This window comes from Drosophila serrata, unplaced genomic scaffold (assembly GCF_035046125.1).
Source record: "Drosophila serrata isolate PLE 108 unplaced genomic scaffold, ASM3504612v1 contig_273, whole genome shotgun sequence".
NCBI classification, from domain to species: Eukaryota; Metazoa; Arthropoda; class Insecta; order Diptera; family Drosophilidae; genus Drosophila; species Drosophila serrata.
In genome coordinates, this window is record NW_028257171.1 from 910268 (window position 1) to 935708 (window position 25441).

Sequence of the window (25441 nt, forward strand, 5' to 3'; positions counted from 1 at the left end):
GCCATGTCTCTGAGATGGAACACTCTCCATTTGTCCCGGGTCCTGTCAATCCGGTACAAAGAGATATAGATAGAGATAGAGATTCTTCCTGGGAAGCTGCGGCTTATTAATGCAAGTGCCGCGTACAGTGCTGCTTCTCCTTCTGGCTAAAATCAATTAAGCGCCAAGGAATCCTTAAGCTGGCCAGGGGGGGAAAAAAAACTAAATGAAACTAGTGATGCCAGCGGCAGACTGCATCATTATCACGGATCATTAAAAATTGCCGTGGAAGAAGAGCTGACGAGCTGAAGAGAACGGAAATGAATGAGTCCGCCGAAGGAGATGATGGCAAATGGCACGGGGAAAAGCTGCTGAAAAGGAGAAGGAGCAGGAGCAGGAGCAAATGGAGGAGCGTTGACAAGCAGACAAAATGCAAATGAGCAACAGCGGCAAAAGATTCAGCTGCGACTCCTCAAAGCCAAGATACACATGAAGAAACTAGCACAAAAACCTCTCAGAAATTGACAAAAATACATTTTAAAACAAATATTAATGTTCTCATACTGTAAGGGTAAGAAAAAAAGGATTTAGCTCCCTTAAACTCCTTCTTAAATTTAGCGAATCCTTTTCCTAATCTCCCTATATCCTTTCAAGGCTTCTATTTCAATTCCATTTTACAATTTTTCCAAGTACAATCCCTGCTTAATTAAGAAGAAAATCGCTGGGAAACGGAAGACAGAGAAAACTCATCCAATGGAATGGCGACTTCAATCCACATTACGCTTACTTCTTCAGCGACAAAGCGAGCGGAAAAATGTTTTTCGAAAAGTGTCTGCAAATAATAATGAAGTTGCCAGTCGCCAGTTTGCCAGCTTTTCCACAGTTTTCCAGCTTCAAAGCGCACACTAAATCAGAAAAACTTTTCCTGCACGCCATTTAAATGAAAACGCAATTTCGCGAACGCGAAAAAAGTACAGAAAAAATACAAAATAAAGAAGAAAAGCAGTGAACAAGCAGGAGCAGTAACATTAAAGCTGATTTGCATATGCCGTGAGAGCAGGGGACTTGTCTTGGCTGTCTATATGGCTATATATCTATATCCTCGTGGCTCCTGGCTCCTGTCCTGTTTGCTGCTTGTTGTTGTCTTGTCGCTAGGGGAAAATGGCTTGACAAATACAAATGTAGAAGGAGACATACTCCCATTTTCACTTTCGCTCAGGTTTCCTTCTTTTTTTGGAGGTCCTTATAAAATTTTAAGGCATTGCCTGTCGCTTTGGCAAAGATGTCATCCTTGACAGAGTATAAGTAATGGAATTTGGTCTCTGAATTTGTAAAATCTTATATACACAATGTTCCTTAAATGTCTAAAGATTGGAGTGTAAGGATTTTTGAACGTTTTACCAAGAAACATTTATTACAAAGCCCTATTATTAAAAGAAAACGTTTATAAATAAAATTTACTTTTTAGAAAATGTGGAAGTAACAAATTTTAAATTATTAAACCAATTTTTATTAGTTTCAAAATCTCCAAACACACAAAAATAAGTAAAAAAGGGAAGCACGTACAAATTTGATTCCGGCAGCCGAAAAGTAGGCAGCGTTTAATATTTAAAGTAGCGGCTGAAGAGGAACGGCAACACGGGGCGGATGAGTGATACCAAGGCAGGAGGCAGGAGCTTCATTTCAGGACACTCCGAAAAGAGGATGACAGGGATGGGGCGACCCTCAAGTGCACGCATTTTTCTGCTTAAAAGCCCCGACTAATGCGATGTCGAAGCGAAATCTCCATCTGTCTCTCTGTCTGTCTGCGCAACAAAGCGGAATCCTCAGCGGATCCGGATGCGGATGGTGAAGCGACTGTGTGGGGAGAGTGTGTGTGTGTGTGTGTGAGTGCTAGAGGTCCTGAGTGTAAAGTGTATTTGCTTAGGTCAGAGCACGTACCCTACTTGACTCCACCTGCTAGACTCTACCCCTGGCCCCTGCCTGACTTTGACTAAACAAGCTGAAAACCAGGAAAATTGCTCAAATTGAAAGCTCGAATGTTTCAAGACCCACCAGGCGAGCGAGAGAAAGGCCAAAGAATTGTATCTGGTTGAGGCAATCTCATTATGCCGAGTTCCTCTTTGGCCAGATGCAGTTTTCATGGGGGGAAATAATTAAGCTGCCAGGCAGGCGATGTTTCACTGTTTCGGGGCAATATTTATTCTGTCACTTCCTTCTTCATGGTTACGTCTTTCACTCTTACGCAGAAAAGCCAAAGTTATCAGCAAAAGATCAACGACTGTGACTGGGCGCCGGTGTCAGTGCAATGTCCATATCTACTCGTCATCGTCATCGTCCTTTTCCTGGCGCTTTGTACTCCAGCCAGGACTAAGCTGCGGGCTGATGTTGCCGGCTGACTGTGACAGTAAAGGCCTTTCTTTGCTCACTGCTTGTTGCTGCTGCTGCTGCTGCTGTTGCTGATGATGAAGCTGATTATGCTCCGCATGCTTTGGACTTAAGCCCGGGATCCTGCCACTGCTACCAGCTCGAGCCTGCCTCCATGGACAATGTTGCCAGGTTCTCACAAAAGCCATGCTCCTGCCTCCTTCTCCTGCCTGCCTGCCTGCCTGCCTTTGGCTTTGCTTCTTGGGGCTTGTTTTTGTTTCATAAAATAGCAGTCGGCAGTCAGGAGCCAGAAGCTGCATAATCTTGGCCCTCCCGCTGACGAACTGCCGGCAAAGAGCTACCCCGGAATCCCGAAAGCGAGCTCCCCCCACAACCCAACCCACTGGCCACTCCTTTCATGCGCTTAGCAAACGTGACATTCGAGGTCATTCACATTTCGAGGGCGTGTTGTTGAACTTGGTGTGAAGCAAGGGGGCAGGAATGTGGTTGGATGGATGTGTTGCAGCAGGAGCACAAACAGGAGTTGCAAAGCTCACAGGAGCGGACTTTAGCGGAAAGCCAGCAATCGGGGAGAAGGTATCTTGGCTAAATCCAAAGGGGATTCTGGTCCTGGCTTCGCCAAGTGGCGAAGGTTCTTTCCTACTCCACACGCCAAGGATACCCCGTCTTTACCTGAGTATTTGTGGTTACAGAGAGAGAAAAGGGGCTCTAGGTTTATTGAATATATTATTTAGAATTAAGAAAGGAAAGGGTTTATTATTAGTTTGTTGAAGCTGTGTTTGAAGTGAAATAAAATCTAGCTATTCAAAGAGGAAATTATTTTCTTAATATATTATTTCAAAGGACCCTTTAATCCTACTCATTTTCTCTTAGTGCATTCCAGCTGAGGGAATTTCTTTCACACGGCTAGTTGTGCATTTGTTAAGCCATGGCTAGTCGCTCCTGTTCTACGCCCCTTTTTAGTCCTGTCGCCTTTCAGCGTCGCTGTGGCTGCAGACGTATTCGGTTGCTAAATGCCATGACGCATTAGACAATGAGGATCTCTAATTATGGCTCGAAAACTGCAATTAACATTTGATCCGGCTGCGTGTGAGTGTGTGTGCCACCTTTTGTGTATGTGCCTTGAAGTGTCGAGCCATGCCAGCGGCAGAAAGTTTTATAAATGCCGCTCCTCCTACTCCTCGTCCTGCTCCTGCGGCTGACGTTCGTCCTTTGCTGTCTGGGCAATGCAAAGTTTTTTGCGCGATGTTGACTCCGTTTCTTTGAACGCCACGCAAAACGCAACGCAACACAAACAGAAAACAAAAACAAAAGTGAAACGTGTGCCTTTCAATAATTCAGTTTTATGGCACAAACTCCGCAGAACTCGGCAACTTCGCCCGCCTTTTGTCTACTCGCAAAAGTTGACTCGGCGGTCGCTCATTAACGGCGATATATGTACACGACTCTATGTGCATGGGGTTGCGTTAATTGAAATGCTTTTCGCTTTTCAATTTCCCCGAGTTTTCTACCTCCTAGAGAGAGAAGACCCGCCCCCTCCTGATTCCTTGTTCCTTGAGCTTATGTTGCAAATTTAATTGCATACTTCCGAGGGCGGTGAGGAGTAAGAGGTCGCTGGTAATGTGGCCTTCCATTAGCAAAGTGCCATTCAATTCGAATTGGATCAATGCTGTCGATTAGGAATTGATGGGAATGTTGCCGTTTATACTTTTTAGGCAATGGAATGGGCTTTCATTTGGTTTAATTTGTGGAAAAATAAACCCACATTTTAAACTTGTGTTGCAAAATATTGATTTCTTCCTACAGAAACAGAATGATCTATTCTATATTCTCTATCTATACTTAATTATTTTTTATATGATACAATTTATTTTAAAGCTATATTTTCCCCAGGTTCCATTAGCTAACTAGACTCTAAAAAAATACCCAAAATGCATTGAATTTTATCTCACAAATACAGAAAAAGGAACACCACTTTCTAGGCAATACTCACCTCGTATGACATACAGGATCAGGATGGCCTTAAAAAGGCTGTGTAAATCCATTTTTTATGAGCACTAATGCTTTCCATTACATTTTTTATGTCTGGATTTTAAATGCCGAATTTCGCTTGATTTGTTTGTTATTACGGCCGTCGTTTTTCCTCTTTATTTTTTGCTTTTGTTTTCGTTTTTGTTTGCTTTTTCCTTTGCCTCTGCCCCCGTTATCCTGATGTCCTGCTATCCTGTTTGTTTCAGTTATTTAATTTCTTCCTGGCACACTCACTGCTGCCGTGATTGAAGCTGCAAAATGTTAATGGTTTCGGGCTCAACTTTGTTGTTATTTTGCTTTTTGGTGCTTTTGTTTTTACTCTTGTTCTGTTTGTTTATTTTCCGTATTACGCGCCACGGAAATTAGAATTTCGAATGCGATGCCAGAGATTTATGCGGCCTGGGATTTTAATGCTCCACGTCGTTGCCTTGCCTAAAAAACAAATAAAATATTGCAGATTTTATATATACATTTGATGTAGAGGTATGTTTATTTTTTTGCGAGTTCCCTGAACTTTGGCATGCTTTGTGCGTCAGGGGGGGAGACCTCCTTTCATTTCATGCAAATATATATTTATTTTAAAGCTGCTGTGGTGCTCTGGGTCCCGTCTGCCTTTGCTTTTGATTTCACTTGACGACAGTCAGTCAGTCAACTGCGATCCGCATGTCAGCGAGGATATTAATCATGTCAAGTCAGCGCCACAAAGCGCACACCCATTCAGCAACCCAGCTGAACCACTTGGTTGCCCGGGGAACCCCCAGAATGGAGAAACAACAGAACCAGTGACACTTGGAAAAAAAGGATTAAAAACAAGAAAGGATAAAGACTATATATAGTACCCTTGCAGTTTAAAAACCTCATAATGAAGCCTAAAATAAATTCATTTCAATTCGGAAAGCTTTTCTTTGCTAGTTTTTTATAGGTTAATAAATCTGCATACTCTATTTTAATAATAATAATAATTTAATAATAATAATAATTTCCTCAAAGAGTATATAAAAAAGTTAGGTTCAGGAAACTAAAAAGAAAAGCCAAGTTGAAAACATTTTAAAACTTTATAGGAAAGACTTTCCTTTTAAGCTAAGGGTGTACATAAATTTATTAATTATTTTATATAGCGAAGGGTATTTAAATATTATATTTGATATATATTTAATTATCATATCATATCATACTAAGAATATTTTTGAGTAGCAAAATCTTCTTTTCTTAAAACTTAATTTTAAAGAACACTTCTTACAATTAAAGTGAATTTTAATTATTATAAAATGAATACAAAAACTAAATATTATAATAACAAATTAACAAATAAATTAAAATCTACATGCCTCACATTTTTTTCCTTGTGCAGAAAAAAAGAAAATCCCCCCTCGAATAGAGCTGCTGCCGGCTGGGGCTCCCCTATAGTTTTTCCCCCGTTTTTCCGGGTTTCGGCTTTTGCGCCCCTTTGAGCGCATTTTTATGCGAGAAGATGAAGGCGAAAAAATTATGCATCAGCGCGAAATTGGAGCGCCATAAGTTGCCACTGAAGTGCTGACATCCTCATCTGAAGTTGAGGCTGCTGTTGCAGCTGAAACTGAAGCCCAGCAGGGCCTGACTACGAGAGTATCTGAGTATCTGAGCGAGTATCTGGGTGCGAGTATCTCGTGGATGCAAAAGATGACAGAAATATGCTAAAACACGCGTGTGAGTGAGTGTATATGGGAGTCCTTCTCTTCCCTGTATGTCCTGCCAACCCACACCGAAAGCCATTGTATTGCCCCGGATGGCATTACATTAACTTTGCCTGTGGCCAGCCATGACAGGATCTCCCAAAAGCCAGACGACTCCCCAAGGTAAACTTCTGGACATTGTAAAAAAAAATGGGAGCAAGACAAAAAAAAATAAACAACAAGGATAACAGATAACGAGGACTATGAGATATCCTGTACGGGTTCCTTTTTTATGCAGAATGCTGCATACCTAAAGAGGGTTTTTCCTTATCTAATTTTTAAATATTTGTATATAATATATATATGTAGTAATTTTTAAAACTTAAAAGAATGGAAAATTATCTACAGAAAAAGGATCTTCATTTTGATAAATATTGATATGTTATTGTATATTTTTATAGTTGAAATTCACATTGTATATCAAAAATAATTTCTTAAATTAAAAGACCTATGCAATAAATTTGTTGCAAAAGCCAAGAATTTCGGTATCTCAGATGAAATTATCCAAATATAAATAATCTTAATTTTCAAAAATATAGAAATATCTTAATTATTAAAAATATCCATATTCATGTTAAACTTCAAACTAATAACTATTTGGCTTGAACACATCTCATACTCTTATCTTTTCTGAAGGTAAATAAAGTCTAGCAACATACTTTTGGAAATACATTATCGTAAAACCCATATACCCCTGCATTTTACGAGCTGCTGGGTACGAAAAGAAAAAAGAAAAGCGAGCAAAACTGCGGCACGAACCAAACGATATTTGCCGAAACTTGAAACTATGCAAAAGGGACAGGAACCGGCAACTTGATACGAAGGAGATAAAAAAAAGAGACGTATAAAACTGTCAATAACGATAAAGCAGAGAGCCGGAAAGGGAATGACAGGGGCATGAGTAGTACGACAACGATGACAAAAAAAAGCACAAAAAAAACACAAAATAAAAGAAAGTAAAGAGAATAAAGTGCAGAGGAGAATGGAGAATGGGGAGCAACATAGCAGTAACAACAAAATGCCGCTTAAGCAACATGGAAATTATGCCCAGTGCGAATATCATCGGCAAACTGCTGGAACAGACAATGGCAGAGCAGCCGTCGGAGAATGGATGGATGCGGAGTCCAGGAGTCCAGGAGCCAGGAGCCAGGAACCAGGAGCCAGGAGCAGTCAGTCCGGTGGGGGAAATGCTGCTGCTGAAAATGCTTCGTTTATTTCCTTCGTTACTTGTTGTATTTCGTTTGCTTCCCCTTCTCTCACTCTCTCTCTCTTCTTGGTGTGTAAAAAATCATGACTTGGCAATTATGCGGCAAATGTGCGCACTGGGCATACCTACACACACACACCAAACAAAAGGAGAAAGCCCCACACACACACACACACACAGAGGGAGATGAGAGCGAGATGGGATGAGGAGTATGAGAGGGACATAAATATTACGCATACGCCGCATTGCACTGCCAACGTTTGCTAAATTGCTGGCAATTAGTTTAAAGTGCGGCAGCAAAAAATCAAAATTGCAAGCCTAAGCAGCTTTGCAAGAGAGCAGCAAAAGGAATTGCAATTGCAAATTACTAAAAATATTAACTGAAAAGAATATAAAATACATAATATTTTTATATGACAAATTTTTACACCAGTTAAGGAGTTTAAAACACTCATAACTAAGCCAAAAAAGCCTCAAATTCAAATCGGAAAGTTGTTTTAGGCTAGTTTTTGATAGGTTAATAAATCTGTATACTCAATTAAAAATGTAAAAAATTTTCCAATTTTTTTTAAATTTTAACGATGTAACCCCTTATCTGTTTCTTTTAAATTTTCGAAAAAAAATTTCAAAAAATTTTTTTTGACCGGACATACCTAGAAAGATTGTGATTTTGATTCTGAACAAGAATATATATGATTTATGGGGTCGGAAATGACGTCTTTAGCTTATAAAGAATATATATGCAATTAAAATCGTATAAAATTCAACTCTACTTATACCAGCATTTATTACTTGAAATTTCTCAGAACTATTCCTGAAAAACTAAAATTAAACTATAACATTTCATTTTATTAACTTTATTTGAGAGAATTTGTAAATTAAATACATCTAGATTTTGGCAAAAAGCTGCTTCAAGCCAAAACTCCTTCTCTTAGTTAATAAAATATCCTTAAAGAATCTCTTTCTATTATACATTTAAATGGAACTCTAATGCCTGAGCAAACTGTGTCTGGGACGCAATCAAAAAAAGGAGACATGATTGCATCAAAGTGGGAATACTGCTAGAAGCCATCCCTGCCTGGCTGCCTTTGTAAGCGGCTTCTCCTCCGATTTCATCGCCTTTCCCTTTGAACTTGCCACCCGGAGTTGCCTCCCTGCTCTGCCTTGCCTTGTGCCAACGGCTTAAACACTTGAAGTCAGCTTCGATTTATTTATATTACACTTTACGTTGTCTGCTCAGGCTTTTGCCACGGCTCTGTCTGTGACAATTTGTGCCAGCGAAATGCATTAGGGGCTAGGTCTTCCTCCTCCTCCCCCATCTAACAAGGAAAGCCTCCATGTGTGCCTAGAGCTAGGGAAGGGGAAAAAGAAGAAAAGGCCAAGACAAGTGCAATTTATAGACTTCAACGCTTGGCCAGATACGGGAAAGCGACTCTTTGGGTCCAGTCTGCTAAGTCTGGCCGCCGTATGGCAGCCATCGTCTGCCAAATACGTGATTTATTTTAATAGATAATCATTATGCCATCGATTTCTATCATGTCTGGAAGTCTGTTTCGCTTGTTGCATGCCCCCCCAGCTCAGCGCCCCTGTTCTTGCCCCTTTTGTGGCAAGTACGTGCGTCAATAAATCAAAATCAAATGGCTTTTAGCTTATTGTTTTGCGTGGGTAAATAGAAAACATGTGCGACCTGCTGAAACAGCTTGTGAAAAGTGAGGGATGATCATGAGGGATTCATGTGAGTAACTAGATAAAGGACTAAAGTGGGTTACCTGTTAATATATATATATTTATTTAAAGAGAGACTTTAAAAACTATTTGCTTACAAAATAAACCTAATATTATTACCTGAAAATTAAGTATAAGCTCTACACTTCTTTAAAAACATCCAAACTATTATTTGAAATTCCCTTAAATATAGAAACCCCAAATCCTTTTAATTAAAATACCCTTAAAAAACTATATCTCTATATTTTCGCAGTATAAAAATTCATTCCCTGAAATAGGCTTCTAGTGAAATCCCTGCACTCTATATCTGGTTTATAAAAGCCAAGCCAAAGCTGGAGCACTTTAAGCGCTGAGCTGAGGGCAGACCAGAAGCTGCCACAGCCGGTCATAGTTCACGGTTCATTCACATGGCAGATCTCTCTCTGCTCCGCTCCGCAGCCGTATTTAAATTGTGCCATTATGCACTCGACGAGGGTCGCGGAGGGGAAAGCTAGCGAAGCCTGGCATGGGAAAACCCGACCCGGTTCCCCCTCCCTTTTCGCTAATGACTTTTTACGGCGTCTCTGGCGGCAGGACGAACCAAAAAAAAAAAAAAAGAAAAAAATCAATAGAATGCACAGGCTGCATGGGAATCTCGGTTGGGAAAACAAAAGGGTCGCCAGAGTAGTCCGAGGGAAAAGCAATGGGGAAAAGCCCAGTGGTCAGGGGACAGAGGACACTCTGTCACTCTGCCTGGAATTGTAATGGCCGGCCGGCCTGTTGTCGTCTGTTGCATTGTAACACTGGCCGACCGGCTGGCCGCAAACAAACACAGGCAAACAAACAAACAAATAGGGAAACAGCACCAGCAAAAAAAAAAAAAAAAATGGCGGAATGGAAATAGAAGTGAAACCAAAAAAATACAACAACAGCAACAAGAACAGGAACAGAAAAAAAGAGTAGAAAATCAATAAAGCAAAGGCATGAAGCAACAAACAAACAAGTTGCGAGAGAAACCCCGGAGAAAGGAGTACGGAAAACACAGAGCCCGACGGAATGCATAACAAACTGTGAAATGAAAAGCCAGGCTACAAAATTGTGCAAGAAATTATATGCATATATACTTCATGACCCCGCCCCCCAACTGGCTCTGGCCCCCTTGCACTGAAGTGCACATAAAAATCATTTAAAAACAGCAGCCAAGCAGCTGGAGCAGCAGGAGGAAACTGGTGGGAAAAGCAGGCGCTTTTCCAGCCTCTCCAAGGTAAGTCCATGTTGCTGTGATTCAGTGCAAAAAAAAAAGAAAATATATATATACATATATATATAGAATTGAGTTCAGCGACGGTGAAGCCCAGAGGGGGCTTTGGTGGGGGATGTACACAAAATGGGTCTAAAGTCATAAACTTTTTCCACATAGCAGCTGATGCCAACACGTTTCGGTTGATGCAGAGAGAGGAAAAACTAAAGGAAATAAGAAGCTAGAAAAGTGCATTTAAGGAGACTTAGGAATTGTATATTATATATTTAATATTTATTCATTTCTTAAGAGTTTATAATCTTCTTAGATTAAAAAAATCGCCAAGAACTAGTTCTAAGACATTCCCTTTTAATTTGTAAGTTTAATATCTGAGATTTAGGTCAGAACTGGTTTCATGTTCATGCTGTAAGATATGAGAAATTTTATATTAAACACCTGACTACTATAAATAAATATTTAAGATTTATTACTAACAAATATGTCCTGTATCTCCTATTTTTCCCCGTGCATCCTGCCTGTTATTGTTGTTGCCATAGTCGTTGGTTGCTCAGTGATTTTTCCTTGCCTGTTACTATGGCAGGCCTTACTGGTCCTTTGTTTCCTCCTGGCTAACGAGCCGAATATTGGGTTAAGTAAAATATGTACGAAATGGGAAAACCAACAAGGAAAAGCCTCTGCACGAGTACTTGAAGTTATTTTCGAAAACCAAAATAATGAGGAGGCGACCAAGGAAATGCAAATTGGAAAAGAAAAGAGGAAGACTATGCTGATATATATATATTTCCATATACCTATATATTCATGAGTTTTTATTTTTTAATTCTATTTTTTTTATCAAAGTGCTGCCTCTTGCTGGGCTGCCAATCAATTCAACATCGACCTTTTCCAGGGACCCCTCTCGAGTTCGCGTGTCCCGACGGGGGAAACTTTGGATGAGATTGCGCGCTATTCTTCATTCCGGGAAACGCCAACGTTATACATCAATCATGGATAATAATTTCGAAATGCCAGGGCCGCGCTTAAAATGTTACACGCCAATCAAAGCCATGTTTGCCGGCATAAATAAACATAAAGCGAGTTAGGCAGACGTCACTTCAGCATGAATAAAATATGTAACGTATACAAACCAAGCGTACGAAAAGATATAAAAATATAATATCATTTCTCCAAACATTTTTCCCATCTCGGGGAAAGTGATTTCTTAATTTGTTACAAGGGAAAAACTTTAAGCGCCTACAACACACACACACTCACCCCTTTTTTCCTCTCTCTGGGTTAAAGTGGCTAGCAGGAAGGAAAGTTTCCTTCACGAGGGTTTCCCGTTTGTACGTGACTTTTATGGAAAATGATGGATCAGTTTTCCTGGGTTTGGGGGGGGGGGGGGTTGGAAAAGTGAAACTTGTTTCTGTTCCTGCTTCTACTAATTAATGTCAGCGGCGGCAAACTCCATTTTTTTTTCGCAGCTCAATGCGACACGTTGCGTATGCGCAATATGTCCGTGGCTAGGCAAAAATTGCGTATACGCACTGTGGGCAGCTGTTGCAACTGCCTCGTAGTAACATAACTGACCGAAAAATACATAACAGAGAAAGAGAAAGAGAGAGAGAAAGATGAGTAAGGGAGTGAGAGAGAGGGAAGACCGAGAGCGAGCCGAAAATTTAAATAAACCAAAAGTGGATGGATGCCGGCAACGAACTACTATTACTACAACTACTACAACTACTACGATGCACGTGTGCATGTGCGCTGTACATGTGTGTACATGTGTGGTGGTGGTGGTGGTGGTGGTCACTTCCGGTTCTGTGAAACGCATGAAATACGACCGATTTTTACTACACATCAGCAGCAGCAGCAGCAGCAGAAGCTGCAACACATGCGACATGCGATGTGTGTATGCGGCAATCGATAAATTTTGTGTGTGCAGCAGCAGCAGCTACAGGAACAACAACAGTCGCACTATAAGCCCGATATATACCGGAATATATACACATAGCTCATGGAGCGTGAGTATCCCGTGTATATATGTATTTAGTGCTCCGAGGATGCCGGCATATGCACAGACAGATTTATAGTTTGTCATGGCGCGCCGCGTTGTCCAAAATAGTTGCAGCTGCCTCTCCTGCACACTTTGGTTCGTTCATAAAATCAATAGGGCCGCCCACACTCCCCCCTATTTTCTCTCACTGCATTAGCCGGCCGGTATATATATATACATAGCACATATATATGTACATATATAGAGCGGAGAATGCACGCAGGATGGCTAATTGCTTGCAATGAGAGCACAAGGAGCCACAAGAAGGACTCTGGTATGCGCCCGGCACAAAAGAAATATAAATAAATGCCATTTGCCCTCAACACAATACGGGGAAAAATGTCAAACAATTAAGCGGCAATTAGCAGAATGCTCGAGAGTGCCGTCAGCAGGAAGTGGAGGTAAAACGGAGGCTGGCTACGTGAAAGCATTGCTAAACGTGTCTTCAGCTTGTCAAAAAAGGGGTTGAAATGGAACTGGAAACGAGTCCAAAGGAAGATGCAGCCCATCGTCCTGGGCACTCAAGTCAGGCCAAAGGTAGTCAGGAAACGGGATTGCATTATGCCTTATTGATGAGGCCAGGTAAGGAGCACACGAAGGATACTCCCGCAAATGCCAGGAAAAAGTCCTGAAGCACGTCAGTCGGCGGAATCACAGTGTGCAGATATTTCACTTTCAAGGAATTTCTTATACTTTAAATGTGTACACAAAAACAGAAATTAAGCTGACCTCTTTAAAAGAAAATAAAAAAATTATAAGTCATATAAATAGGTAACAAAATGCTTGACAGCAGTATAAAAATCATTTAAAAAATATATTTCATGATGGAAAAGGATATTTAAAGTACTAAAACACATTAAAAATTTATGTAAAAGACATTTTTTAATTTTTTAAATACATTATAAATATCTGATTTTGATTAATGAGTATTATTATTAAAGAAATTAGAGTCTTTCATTTAACGCACACACAAAGGAATTGTAAGGTTTTCAAACGGCTAACCTCGCCTCTAAAAATGAAATAATTAACAAATTCGATTCTCAAAAAATACAAATAAATTCCACTCATAAACACACAACTTTTAATCACAAACTCCACTCTTTTTCCCCGCCCCCATTCCCGAATTAAACTCTCGTAAAAAAATAAATAAACCGAAATAAAGCAATTGAATGCTTGATAAAATACACACTTTGCCTCCTGCCCGTCAAGCCATCAGCAGCTAAAACAAATTTGCATGCAATTTTCTCTCACGAGGAAAGGCACTTTTCCACTTTGTACGTGAAAGGAACGTCTCAACCCGAAAAAATATATATCTAAAAATCATGTTGTTGTGTGTTGTTTTTTTCTCTCTGATTTTTAGCACGTTGTTGCAACTTGCAATTCAATTTATTTTCAATTTTCGCGCATGCAATGCGGATAGTTAGGAGGAGTGTAAGGGGTCTAGGATATAGGATTTTCTTGGGAAGAAGATTGAGTACGGAGTTCAGCACCTTTCATTAGACACACAACATTATTATCAGGCGCGACTTTTCCGGCGGTATTTTTTCTTCTTTTTTCCTTTTTCGTCTTGGCGGCCGGCTTGGCTCACGTTGCACTCTCCGACACGCATACACTGATGGCGGGCACTGTATATAATAGGGTTATGTTATATGTATATATTCGTGTTATTTACACGGCACACGCACGTTTGCCGCCTCTCTGATATTGCTGTTGCAACGATGCGAGTTGCACTTGCGACACTGACAACGACAACGACAACAACTGCGACGGCGCGCTCTCCGAGTTTTTCCCCCAAAGGAAAAGCGCACTGATAACAGGTCTCTCGGTCTCGCTCACTCGCTCCACTCGGCGTCTCACTTCCACCAACTGTTCTGGCCTGGCCTGGCGCTCACTAACTCGTTTTCCCGTTGGAAAAGGAGCAGACAACAACCGCACGCGAGCAACGTCGAACAGCAACTGAATCCGGATTGCGCTGGCCCGCAGGATTTTCATGCAGATGCAGGTTGCCATAGTCGCCACATCTCCCTTCCACACCACCTTGCCACCCACCTGGTGGCGGTGGATGCTGTACGCAGTGCGCAGGATCCGCAGCCGAGTGCGAAGCGAAGTCCTCGGAGGCAGCATCAACAGGAGCGTAGTAAAAGTCGTAGTAAATTGGATTCCATTCGAGCTTCATTCACAGAGCGGCACTCTCGCAGCTCTCATAATGATGCGGATGATTTGTTGATCATTCAGATTTAATAATGTTATAAGTCAGAAGAATTCTAATTTTAATAAAAATATTGATTTAATTCATTGTTTATATTATTAATTAATTAACTACTTTACTTTATCTTGCTATAGTCACAATTAATTTTAGGGAGTTTTTATTTAGGGAGTATTTATTTTTGTTTATTTATTTACATAAAGTTAGTCTTTATTTATATTTATGAAGTGGATTATTTCTTTATTTATAATACATACATTTAAACATAAATTGTGAAATGCAATCCGGGAGAACAAGTTGTATTTATATTTAACCTTTTCAAGTGATTAAAAAAATATGAAATAATATAAACTTGATTTTCAATTAAATTTTCTAATCTTAATGCCTTAAAGAATCGTTTAATAAATAATATTTTTTAAATTTTGATAAGTAGACTACATAAATTTTATAATCTCAAAAAACTCCACAAAGGTGTAAAAATAAATACATTTTTCTAAAAATTATACATGTGTTATAATATTTAGTATTTGATGCAAGTAACTGTTCCCACAAGTAACTGTTCCCAAGACTAACATTCCCCTACTTAATAATCGCTAGGCAACACTGGTTGTGCAAAGTTACCAACCTTTATTTTTCAGAAACATTTTCAGAGAAAGAAATAATTTTAGGTCATGTGTTTTTAAATTATACATATATGCTAATTATTAACGTAAGAAAATAATTGTCTCATATTTAATTTTTTAAATTATCGATATTATCTCATTAAAACTATTCGATAAAACTCTTGTTCTTGAAAGTGTTAAGTGTCCACGTGACCCATCAACATTCACCAACACTTTTATTAGAAAGCTTTACTTGTCAATGACATTTTTTTTTAGCAAGATCTGTTTATTTTTTTCCAATATTTTTTCTTAAAAATCTGTAACCATGTGTTTGATGAACTTTATGCGCTTTATGGATGAACTCGCCGAGGAGCTGATTGTTGCCAACAAAACCCACGAGGACTTCATCAACAAGGCGGGCGTGATATCTCGTGCGATCCAGCGTCAGCTTGTCAAGAACAATGCGGTGTTCCAAAACCTTCTCGGAAAACTCCACACCACAGGTGAGTAGCTGTGATATTCGCAATTCTCCATACTCCATTAACTCCTTCGAATATCAGCTGTTTACGTAAACAATCTCTTTATGGATATCCCACTGAATTTTGATATCTTTCTGCCCATCCGTATTCCGGTTCCGGTCAAGTTACGATTCGAGAAGAAGGAACGCACAGTGCAGGTGACCAGATTCCGTACCCAGCATCCATTCTTCTTTGGAAATGGATTGAACTTCAAGCTCATGAATATAATGCTGTCGCAGGAGCTCGGCAAAGTTGTGAAAAAACTGCGCACCGTCAATGCCTTTGGGGTGATCTATGATCTTAGCTACACCGTGTTCCGGCGTGGTGGTATACCCTTCCTCCACCAGCTGGTGGCCACAGAGCGTGGCAGCTATGGAGAGCGTTGTATCCGTTTTGATTTTGTCCTGGCCCTAGGCTTTGAGGGTGGGAATACACCGCTACCATCTTATTACGATGCCCCCATTGCGGGTCAGTGGCTGGCCTACGGATTGGCCGGTGAAGAGCGTTCGCCGGATGACTGGTTTGTTCTGGTACCCAAATGGAAGACTGCCGATCCTGGGGTCTGTCTGCGCTCCTCGAGCTCCCTGATCATGCTGTACCGCCTCATGAAGGTCCAAAAGTGTCAGCTCTATGCCCTGCCCTACTCTTTGAAGTTAAGCTTTGTCTTGGTCACCGAGGAACGGGGTGAAATGTACCAGAATATGAGTGTCGGCGAGATGACATTGACGGTAAGGAAAGGAAGGACTCCCAATCATTCAGATCCCTAAAAATTTTATTGTTTCCCCTCCCATCTTAGATTCTCTTTCATGAGGTTTCGCGTGATCTGTACCAAGCGGCCCTGGAGCACACCAGACGCGATCGATTGAGTCGTTCCAGCAAGCTGCTGTCCATCCGGAAGCAGCAAATCCGTGCCCGGGGAATCTACTACATTCTAACAGATTCGGCGCTCAAGGATTTGATCCATAGCGAGTTCGTTTTCGCCTTCTTCTCGCACCTGTACATCCCGCCGGTGCCGAGCAGCTCCAAATGGATTTTGATCAAAGAGGTGGATACCAAGGTGGTTCCTGATTTCCCCCTAGAAATGGAGTACGGTATCCCCCTACCGAAACGTAAGAAGCGCAACTAGAGTTGCACTTGCCGTAAGCCAGCCAAGTTCAATTGACCAGAAACGATGAGCTTGGGTGGCTTCTTAAGGGCTTCTTCCTCCCTTGTTTGACTCCTCTCCGAATTTCCAGCAAAAACTTCAAATTGTTCCAACAGTTTACGGTAAGGGGAATACCCCGATTCACAGCCATCGTCTTAGTGTCAAATCTCAGTAATTGTACAACTTTAATTCCCAAAAAAATAAGTGGAAATGTCTGAGAGCGAGGCTAAAAACACAGAGAGATACAAACAAGAAAACAAAACATACACACACCACCGGAGCGGAGCAGAGACAAAAGTTAATAAAAGCCAACTAAAAACTAAAGCCGAGTTGGGGCTACGTGTCCTTGTTTTGACTTGCTCCTTGCTGCTCCTGCCTGCCTCCTTCTCCTTTTTTTTGGCAAGGGGGGGAAAAAAGTTAAATTGCAAATAGCTTGGGCTTGGGCTTAGCTCGGGGTTGTGGGCGTGGCAGGAGGCGGCGAGGGCGACATGAAATTTTAGAAAAATTTGCTGTTATTGTTCGGGCAAAACAAAAGGGGTAAAGGACGAGCGAAGGGATGTCGGGCGGGCGCAATGGGTTGGCAAAAAGGTAGCAGGACTCCCACTCCCACCCCCCACCTTTGCCGGGGGGGTGGAGTCGCATTAAAAGACACAAAAAGTTTCCAGAGCAGCATAAAGTTTTGCCGAGCGCTTTTGACATTTCATTGTTGTCAACTTTTAACTAGTTTTTTATGTAGTCATTATTTTAAAATGCAAATCGCCAACCCTCTGGATTATTGTTTCAATTTAATCTGCTTCAAATCAAAATATATATCCTTTAATTGGAATGAAGAGAGAGATAGAGTGAGACAGAGAGCAGCTGGGATAAAATTTGTCATATGCCCCGGCAAGTGGAAAACAGATTTGCTCTCGTTTAATCTTATTAATTCGTCTGCCCAGCGCAATCGGAAAAGTGTTTATTGCGTTTTCCACTTTTCGTTATTTTAATTGCATTGCCAGCTCTGCACAGTCCTTTTTGCAGTTCAACTTTCTGTGTATCGAATGCCAATAAATAAAGTGAAAATTGCTGCCACGTCCCAAGGGAAACTTCATCTGTGAGTCGCACAAGTTGAGCTTGAACTAATGATTGAAATTGGCTAAAATGTTTGTGATAAATGAATTCATTTCCGTAAAATTGAAGATGTCGTCTTATCAATCACTTAGTTCTCTTACAAAAATATTTTCCAACTTAAATTAAATTCAAATGTTAACTCAAGAGCATCCTTGTCAGATTTCACCATAGTTGTTGCACAAAGGAAAAGCCACCCGAAAAGACCTCAAGTTGTCTGCTGGACAGGACGGAAGCTATAAGGAGCTGAGGGGATGACATCTTTAATCAAAAAATAATTATGAGCGACGGGGGAATGCTGAAAAGTGCGTGGGCTGCCTGGGTGGCGGTGGAAAATTACATTTGAATTATGACAAAAACTGAAATGGACCCCAAGAACCCCAGTCCTTCCAAGGAGGGAAAAAAATTGATGTGCAGCAAATGAGCTAAGCGACGGCCAAGTGAAATTTGAGCGGAGGCAAGGACCGCCCACTTTTCGCAGGAGCAGCAGCAAACAGAGCGCAGAATATTGGCAAGACGCGGCCACAGGACCTCCGACTGAAGCCTGGAGGAGATCCAAATAAAACTGGTAACTGGAACTGGAGACCCGAACGACAAAAGTTTATGTGCAAAAACAGACAATTAATTTGTTTTGCAGCGCCAAAAGGGACACTGGGAGACCCCATCCAAACGCCAGGACACAGGACACCCGGGACAAGAGAGAGACAAACAATTTCGTGCTTGTTGGCAAAGAAAATTTACGTGCCAAAGACAATTGGGTGGAGGTTTCCTCTACCATGAAAGGCAAACAGAGAGCAGGACAAAATGGTGGAAATGGTCAAACATTTAACGCTTTTTGTTTAATTAAAATTGCAACAGGCTACGCTCGGTCCGTAGGCAACAGGAGAGCGAACGAACGAACACACAGCAAAGGCGCACTCTGGAAATATAGCCAAGTCAGCGTTTTTCAATTAAGCTTGCATTTCATTTAATATAGGGTAACAACTACAGCATTAGTTGCTTTGCCCCCCATTGCCAGCTGCTGCCTGTATTTGTGTCCAGTTATCCCCTATTTGCCTTTCTCCTCCTCTACGAAAAAGAAAGGACACGCTGGCATTTCCCTGTGCCAAAAAGAAAGGACTCGCTATTTGCTGACTTTTGTTGTTTTCCACAAAAACCTTTTACGGCGGTTATTAAATTGCTCTTTAAGTGCTAAACTCGGGGCAAACTATTTGAGCCATAACCCAGCCCATTCCCATTCCCAACCCAATCTCCTGATATTACCTGGTCTCCGTTGTCGCTCTCCCAAATCCGCGTACGTGTTGGCATATCAATTCACGTTACGAACCGAGAATAACTGCATGCGCATTCATTTGCGCCAAGGAATCCTTCTTCCCAAGGAGCTGGAGCCTTCGATGGGTAGTGTCATCGCCCGAAGGGGATGTCAGGAATATGCGCTTCCATAACCCCCCCCCCCCTGTGTGTGTGTGTGTGTGTGTGTATTGAGTGTATCACGTTTCAGTCATTTGGTGGCTGCCACTTCATAATTCAATAAAACAATAAAAGCAAAATCCTTACAAATTACAGCAATCAAATCATACGAGTCCTCACATGTGCGACAGTGCTGGCGACAATCAGGATAAGGTTTTCATCTATATGTGGGGAATACTTAGGTGGAGGGTCTGGTATCTTGACGAATCTTTGAGTTTTATATATTAAACAAGAAAGGAAGCAAATTTGGAGCAGCCAAAGTGTGTATAACCCTTGCAGTTATCCATAAGTTAATGGGTTCGAATTGTGTAATTTTTTGTTCATACGTTTTTTTTTAATTATAAAGATTTTGATTGCAAATTGAAATATATAGAAACTTTAATAATCATTGAATTTTTGCCTTTGTATACCTTCAAAAAAACCTAAAGTATGTGTATTCTAGGTATATTTAAATATATTTTCATATGCTAATTTTGTGTGTAAATCAATTGCAACTCAGCAAAAAATGCATTATTTTAACTCGGTTAGCTTTTCTCTGCTAGTTTCTATACTATTAACAAATCTACATACTACGTTTTAAAATTTAAACAATTAAAATTTTTGTTCAAAATTTGGCAATTTTAACAATTATAAAAATTTTAAATTTCAAAAAATTTGTAAAAATTTATTTTTCTAGCGGACATGATTAGGCTGTTCATGCTGATCAAGAATATATATAATTTATGTGGTCGGAAATGGCTCCTTCACAAGTTACAAGCTTCTGAATAACATTATAATACACACCGATCTAGACCTGATTACATACATATATAAATATAATTGTCATGCTTAAGACTTACCGGAGTAGAGGGCACACGGTATTCCTACCTGCATTGAGTTTCATTTCCGGTGGCTTCAAATGGCATCATCATCATCGTAGTAAGCTTCTTCTTGATCATCCAGATGTAATCCATTGGCCACGTAATGTTTTTGAGTTCGATGAGTAATCACTATCACTGGATCTTGATTATCCATAAGTATTTCATTGGCCACGTAATGTTTTTGAGTTCGATGAGTAATCACAATCACTATCACTGGAGATGTAAACACTAGGTACCCCTAGGACCGACTGAAGCGCGCGCGCCTGAAGTGCCTCTATTTATAGTCGCCGAGGCAAGAGAAGAGCAGAGAAAGTTAGAGCAAGAGCGCGAGAGAGTAAGAGCTATCACTAGAGGCAGGCAGCAGAGTAAGAGGGAATGTGTTATCTATAGAGATAGGCAGAGAGAGACATGGAGAGCAAGCATACACAGAGAGCGATAGGCATATATTTAACGATCGTTATTATGTCCGATATAGTCGGCCGATTTTAATCAAATTAAAACCGAAAATATAAATTAATTAATTAAATATGTTGAAACATGAAAAAGTTATTATATTCCGATCGTTCCTATCGCAGCTATATAACATAGTTGTTCGATCGATTTGAGTGTTTATGCTGATCAAGAATATTTATAATGGGCGTATATATATGTATATATTTTTTTTTATTTATTTATTTATTTTTGTATATATATTTTGTTTTATTTATTTATCATCTTCAGCAACAAATACATTTTCAACTCTGGAAATACAAAACTTTACCAATCAAAAATCAAATTTATTTATTCAAATATAAGTGACTAAAATTTATTATTTAAGTTACAAGTAAATATCTACTCACTTATTTATATTTTCTTCTATGAAAAAAAGCCAAATATATCTAAAATGTCCAACACTCTTCGTCCTTAGCATATTTCCATAAATTGGTCACAATTTGCTATGCGCAGCAGCAACGCAAACAAAAGCCCTGGAACCCGAGAAGGGACGACATAAGCACTTGCCGCCGCGACATGGCAGATATGTATGTGGGTGGTGGTGCTGGTGGCCCCCAAAATTATGACGCCCAAGGATAATCGTGGTGAAGGGAGTACGTGAGGCGACTCCGCTTCGCTCAGCTAGACGTCCCTAGGACCCGGCACAATACGTGGCCAGCGACTATACTCTTGTATTATTGTATGCAATGCTTTATTCATGGTAAAACCACTATCTTGCGTGGGTAAAATGTGTGTATATATAGTATAAGTATGTGAGTTAGTCCAGCGTGATCGTAGATGCCCATTTCTAACCAAGAACTGGGCATTTACGATGACATAGGCGAGAGATCACCGCCACTCTGTTCTTGGGAACGGAGGGAATATATCTTAGAGTCTGTACAAGGCACTGACATTGGGACCGTGCTGGACCATGGCATCCTTGTGGCCCTGATACTGGATCTCCATTTCTCCTAGGTGCAAGAATTGCTTCAGCTGATTGCCAATGGCCATGACAGCAACGCTATTGCGTGCATTCTTTGTCCACAGAGCTTTAAAAGAACGATTTCTTATAGCAAATATGGTAAGAAATGAGGAGTACATTATACTCACACAACTTATTGGCCTTATTGCGCACATTGATCACCACACCACAGATCTGATCCGAATACTCAAAGCACTCGCCAATGATGCACAACAGCTAAGGGAAGAAATTGATTAATAACAAACTAAACTAACTAAATATATATAAAAACCTGCTTACCAAATCATGCCACAACTTATCACTGAACGCCTTTGAGGCCTTGTCCAAGAGCATAATCCAACGACCGCCCTCCTTATTGAAGTCATCCTCCCACATGGGTCTGGTTAGAAAATCATTTCTATATAAAGTAATGGAAAAATCGAGCTAAACTTACCGGATTCCCTGCTTGAAAACCATATAGTCATTGAAGATCTTGAGGTCCGAGGGCGGCTTAATGAAGTAGTATACACTGGGAAAACAAAGGTATTAAATATACATGTATTCAAAGGATTCAAAGAATACTCTCGACAAACCTGAAGAAATCCTCAACGGTGTTGAAGCTAGTCACATCGCTGAGCATGTCGCTCCAGGACTTGGTGCGGTCGTTCTCCCAGTGCCACACAGTCCAGGTGTGCTGAAGCAGATGCTTCATGCCCAGCTCGTAGTCAATGAGGCTTAATTGCGTGTTCAGAGATGAACCCAGCTGCGGCTCCTCGTCGGGTATTACACCCTCGCCAGTATAAGCAGCCAAATTCTGCTCCCAAGTATTGGATTCGCCATAAAGCCATTCTGTATTGAAATTCATAACACAAAATCAGTTCAATAATTTTGAAAGAAACTTTTCAGAAAACGGGGATGTTACTTAAAAAGTGCAAACTCACCTGTTTCGTCTGCCTGCTGGCGCATGTAGTGCTTATAGCCGGTGTATACCATATTGTTTCTTGTTTTTTTTTTCTTTTTTGTTGTTAAAATGTTTATTTTTCCGGTTTTATATTTTACTAGAAAACTCTTGGAACTTTTCTAATGTGTGCTACCGCGTGGAAAGTATATTCGTAAATGAAAATCGTAACCAATCGAGCATGACACTTAGAAAAATCAAGAAATGACATTAAAAACCATAGCTACCTATTTTAAGAAAAGTGTTGAAAAGCTTTTCAAAACGATAAATCGATAGAAAAAGTTATCGGTTGTGCTCAACATAAAGCAAATTTAAAATTCAATTTTATTATTAATTTTAATCAAACGATTTGTACTTATAATTCAACATAAAATGTACATAGATATATCATATTTCCATTAATTTCTCATTACATTTTTTTAATTTTTAAAGATGCGAATAAATAATGCAAATGCTTACACTACACTAAAATCTCAATTTTACTTTAAAATTATTGTGATGTGAATAGCGTATTTATTATTTTAAACATATTTAAATACGTAAATCACACTACTGCATATATTCTCATTTTTAACATGATAACCTCAGCTCCAAAATTAAATCAGGGTCTTAACAACCAATTCAAGCACTCAAATATTGCAGCTCCCATGCGCACATTTTGCCCAAAAGAATCGAAGGGAGTCGGTTAAGCACGGCCACAAGGGTCTATCAATTGAAATGTCACGCTAATAAAATAAAATGCCACCGAGCATACGATAAATGCACGAAAATAATAAAATGTGACTCAAATGAGCGACGGCGACAGCAGCCACAAGCAGACACACAAGCTGGCAGCCGGAAAGGATAGGTTCTGCAATGGAAATGGGAATGGGGATCCATGTCCTTGTCTCTCCTTGTGCAACAGTTTGGCCTGCAGTCAATAATCGAAATCGACTTGGGCTTGTGGCAATAAAAATTTGTCTTCGCCGCTTAAGTTCTGCGCCTTGTTGCACTCGGTCTGGAGTCCTTGGTTCCCGGGCGTCCTGTGGAAATTCACCCGGCGTCCCCCCTGTGCAGATAATAAAATATGTGAGTCGCTCTACGTGGCAGCTCCTTGGGCGCTGGCAAAGTAGCTTTGGGCCCCTTGTAATGTGCACCATTTGTTGCACGGCTGGTGGTGTGCTATGGTGGCTCCTCGATCTGGCATTGGCTCCCGACGCTGGTGAGGATGTGCACCCTTCGCATTGCATCGCCTGCTTGGGTGAGTTATGTCGGCCAAGTTTTTGGAACAAAAGTGTTGGCACCGCTTCTGGGGTCTTAGCTTTTGCCGACAAATAAGTTGCCAGCCCCAATTTACTTAAAAATTCTATTTACTTTTGCTCTTAAGCAGCTTTGGCTGCTGCTGCGACAACCAAAAAGTAGAAATTTATTCTCTTAATTGGGTGAATACGTAAAGGTTTTAGTATTTTCAGGGATGGTAAAGTATCTTCCAGAATAACTAAGGAGAATAGTGATATAAATTTAATGTAAATAAGTCACAATTAGCTGAAATATAAGCTGTGAATTAAAAATAACTATATTAATACAATGAAAAGAAACCCTTCTTGTATATATATTTTGTTTTCCTTTACTTAATCCTTACCCTAACCTATTATCCCTAAAAAGGCAAAGCCCCTGATGTAGTAGCTTACTTTCGGTGAAGGGGAAAAATACTTTAATTTCGACTCCTTTAGTTTTACCCCATTTAAGACTTGGCAAGCGCTTAGCTATGCTTTGTTGGATTTGACTTTGTGCAGCGCTTCTCAGGTGGCACTTTGGCGTATACGCAATATTTTACAGCTTTTTGCACTTTGCTGGCTGAGCTGAAAATACATGGTCAGTAAATCTTTTAAAATATTGTAATGTCGAGAGAGCTACTAGCAAGGGTGGCAACTGCTGGTACCGGCATAGTGCCAAGAGCTCCCCCACCTTACCAGCTTAAGCGCTTTGAGTACCGGAGCCGTAAAAACGCCCACAAATGGCCAAGAAAGTTGAAGAGGAGGGGATGGCGCGTAAATGAGGCAGTCGTTCGCGCGGAGGATCCGAGGAGCCAGGACCTCATCTTGAGTCAGCTCAGTGCAGACAGGCGCATGCAAGAAATGAAAATGATTTGAGGCATTATGTTCGCTCCGCTTTTCCTCCTCGCTTCGCTTCCGTTCAGCTGCTTGTCTTTTCTTGTTTTTTATTTTTGTTTTTTGGCTACAAAATTGCTTTGCTCCTCCTTCATGTTGATTGTAAAAGATTTCAGTGCTGAGAGCACAAAGCAAGCGATGATGTACGGAACAGCGCACCTCGTACATTTCGCACCTTGAAGTGGCAAGCAGGTGTAGGTAGGGTAGTAAGGGAAACTCCCGGAAAAGACAGCCACATAAAACAATAAAAAGCAATGGTAAATGCCAAGGATGGGTAGCGACAAACACATCCTGCAGCACCTTGAGGCCAAAACCAACTGACAGGGGCTTTCGGCAGCTGCCCCCCCCTCTTGCCCGGACAAAAAGTTAGAGGTGTACGATGCTAAGGTATGTCTCTGCACAGTGCAGGTAAGTATTTCAAAACTTTTGGTATATATAGGTGTTGTCTTGATGTTTTTAGTTTAAAAAAAATAATCTCCTAAGCTGCAAAGAAAAAACACAAACAAATACGATAAATATTAAAGTAACAAGAGATAATTACGAGTTTCTGTATAATAATATTCGCAGGCCCCAAAAAGTATGCTATATTTTTTGATATGAACTGCTTGCCATGTTTATGCAGGGGACATTTGCAAAAACCGTTGTTAATAATTTTAATATATTAAAAAATCCCCTCT

General features: G+C 40.5%; 3 protein-coding genes across 10 annotated transcripts in view; 1 reads left to right on the forward strand and 2 right to left on the reverse strand.

Moving 5' to 3' along the window:
- The window catches only part of Dscam4 (Down syndrome cell adhesion molecule 4), a 51403-nt gene extending 37115 nt beyond the window's left edge, over positions 1 to 14288 (reverse strand). For all 8 annotated transcript variants that reach the window (XM_020952032.2, XM_086834687.1, XM_086834681.1 and 5 more), the window contains exons 1-2: positions 13808 to 14288; positions 4361 to 4830 (exon numbers count right to left, since the gene is read on the reverse strand). In XM_020952032.2, the coding sequence (XP_020807691.2) occupies positions 4361 to 4412 (52 nt within the window). In that variant the 5' untranslated portion in view covers positions 4413 to 4830; positions 13808 to 14288. The remainder of the gene's footprint in view (positions 1 to 4360; positions 4831 to 13807) is intronic.
- Positions 14289 to 15335: 1047 nt separating this feature from the next.
- LOC110183672 (uncharacterized) lies at positions 15336 to 17111 on the forward strand. Its single transcript, XM_086834688.1, has 3 exons — positions 15336 to 15628; positions 15686 to 16371; positions 16440 to 17111. Exons 1-3 carry the CDS (start codon positions 15451 to 15453, stop codon positions 16767 to 16769), a joined length of 1194 nt encoding a protein of 397 aa, XP_086690814.1. The 5' UTR covers positions 15336 to 15450; the 3' UTR covers positions 16770 to 17111.
- A 4279-nt stretch (positions 17112 to 21390) lies between these two features.
- Positions 21391 to 22801, reverse strand: eIF4E3 (eukaryotic translation initiation factor 4E3). The gene is made up of 6 exons (XM_020952030.2): positions 22598 to 22801; positions 22250 to 22505; positions 22111 to 22185; positions 21957 to 22056; positions 21806 to 21893; positions 21391 to 21744 (listed from the first exon to the last, which is right to left on the reverse strand). Exons 1-6 carry the CDS (start codon positions 22647 to 22649, stop codon positions 21584 to 21586), a joined length of 732 nt encoding a protein of 243 aa, XP_020807689.2. The 5' UTR covers positions 22650 to 22801; the 3' UTR covers positions 21391 to 21583.
- Positions 22802 to 25441: the final 2640 nt, after the last annotated feature.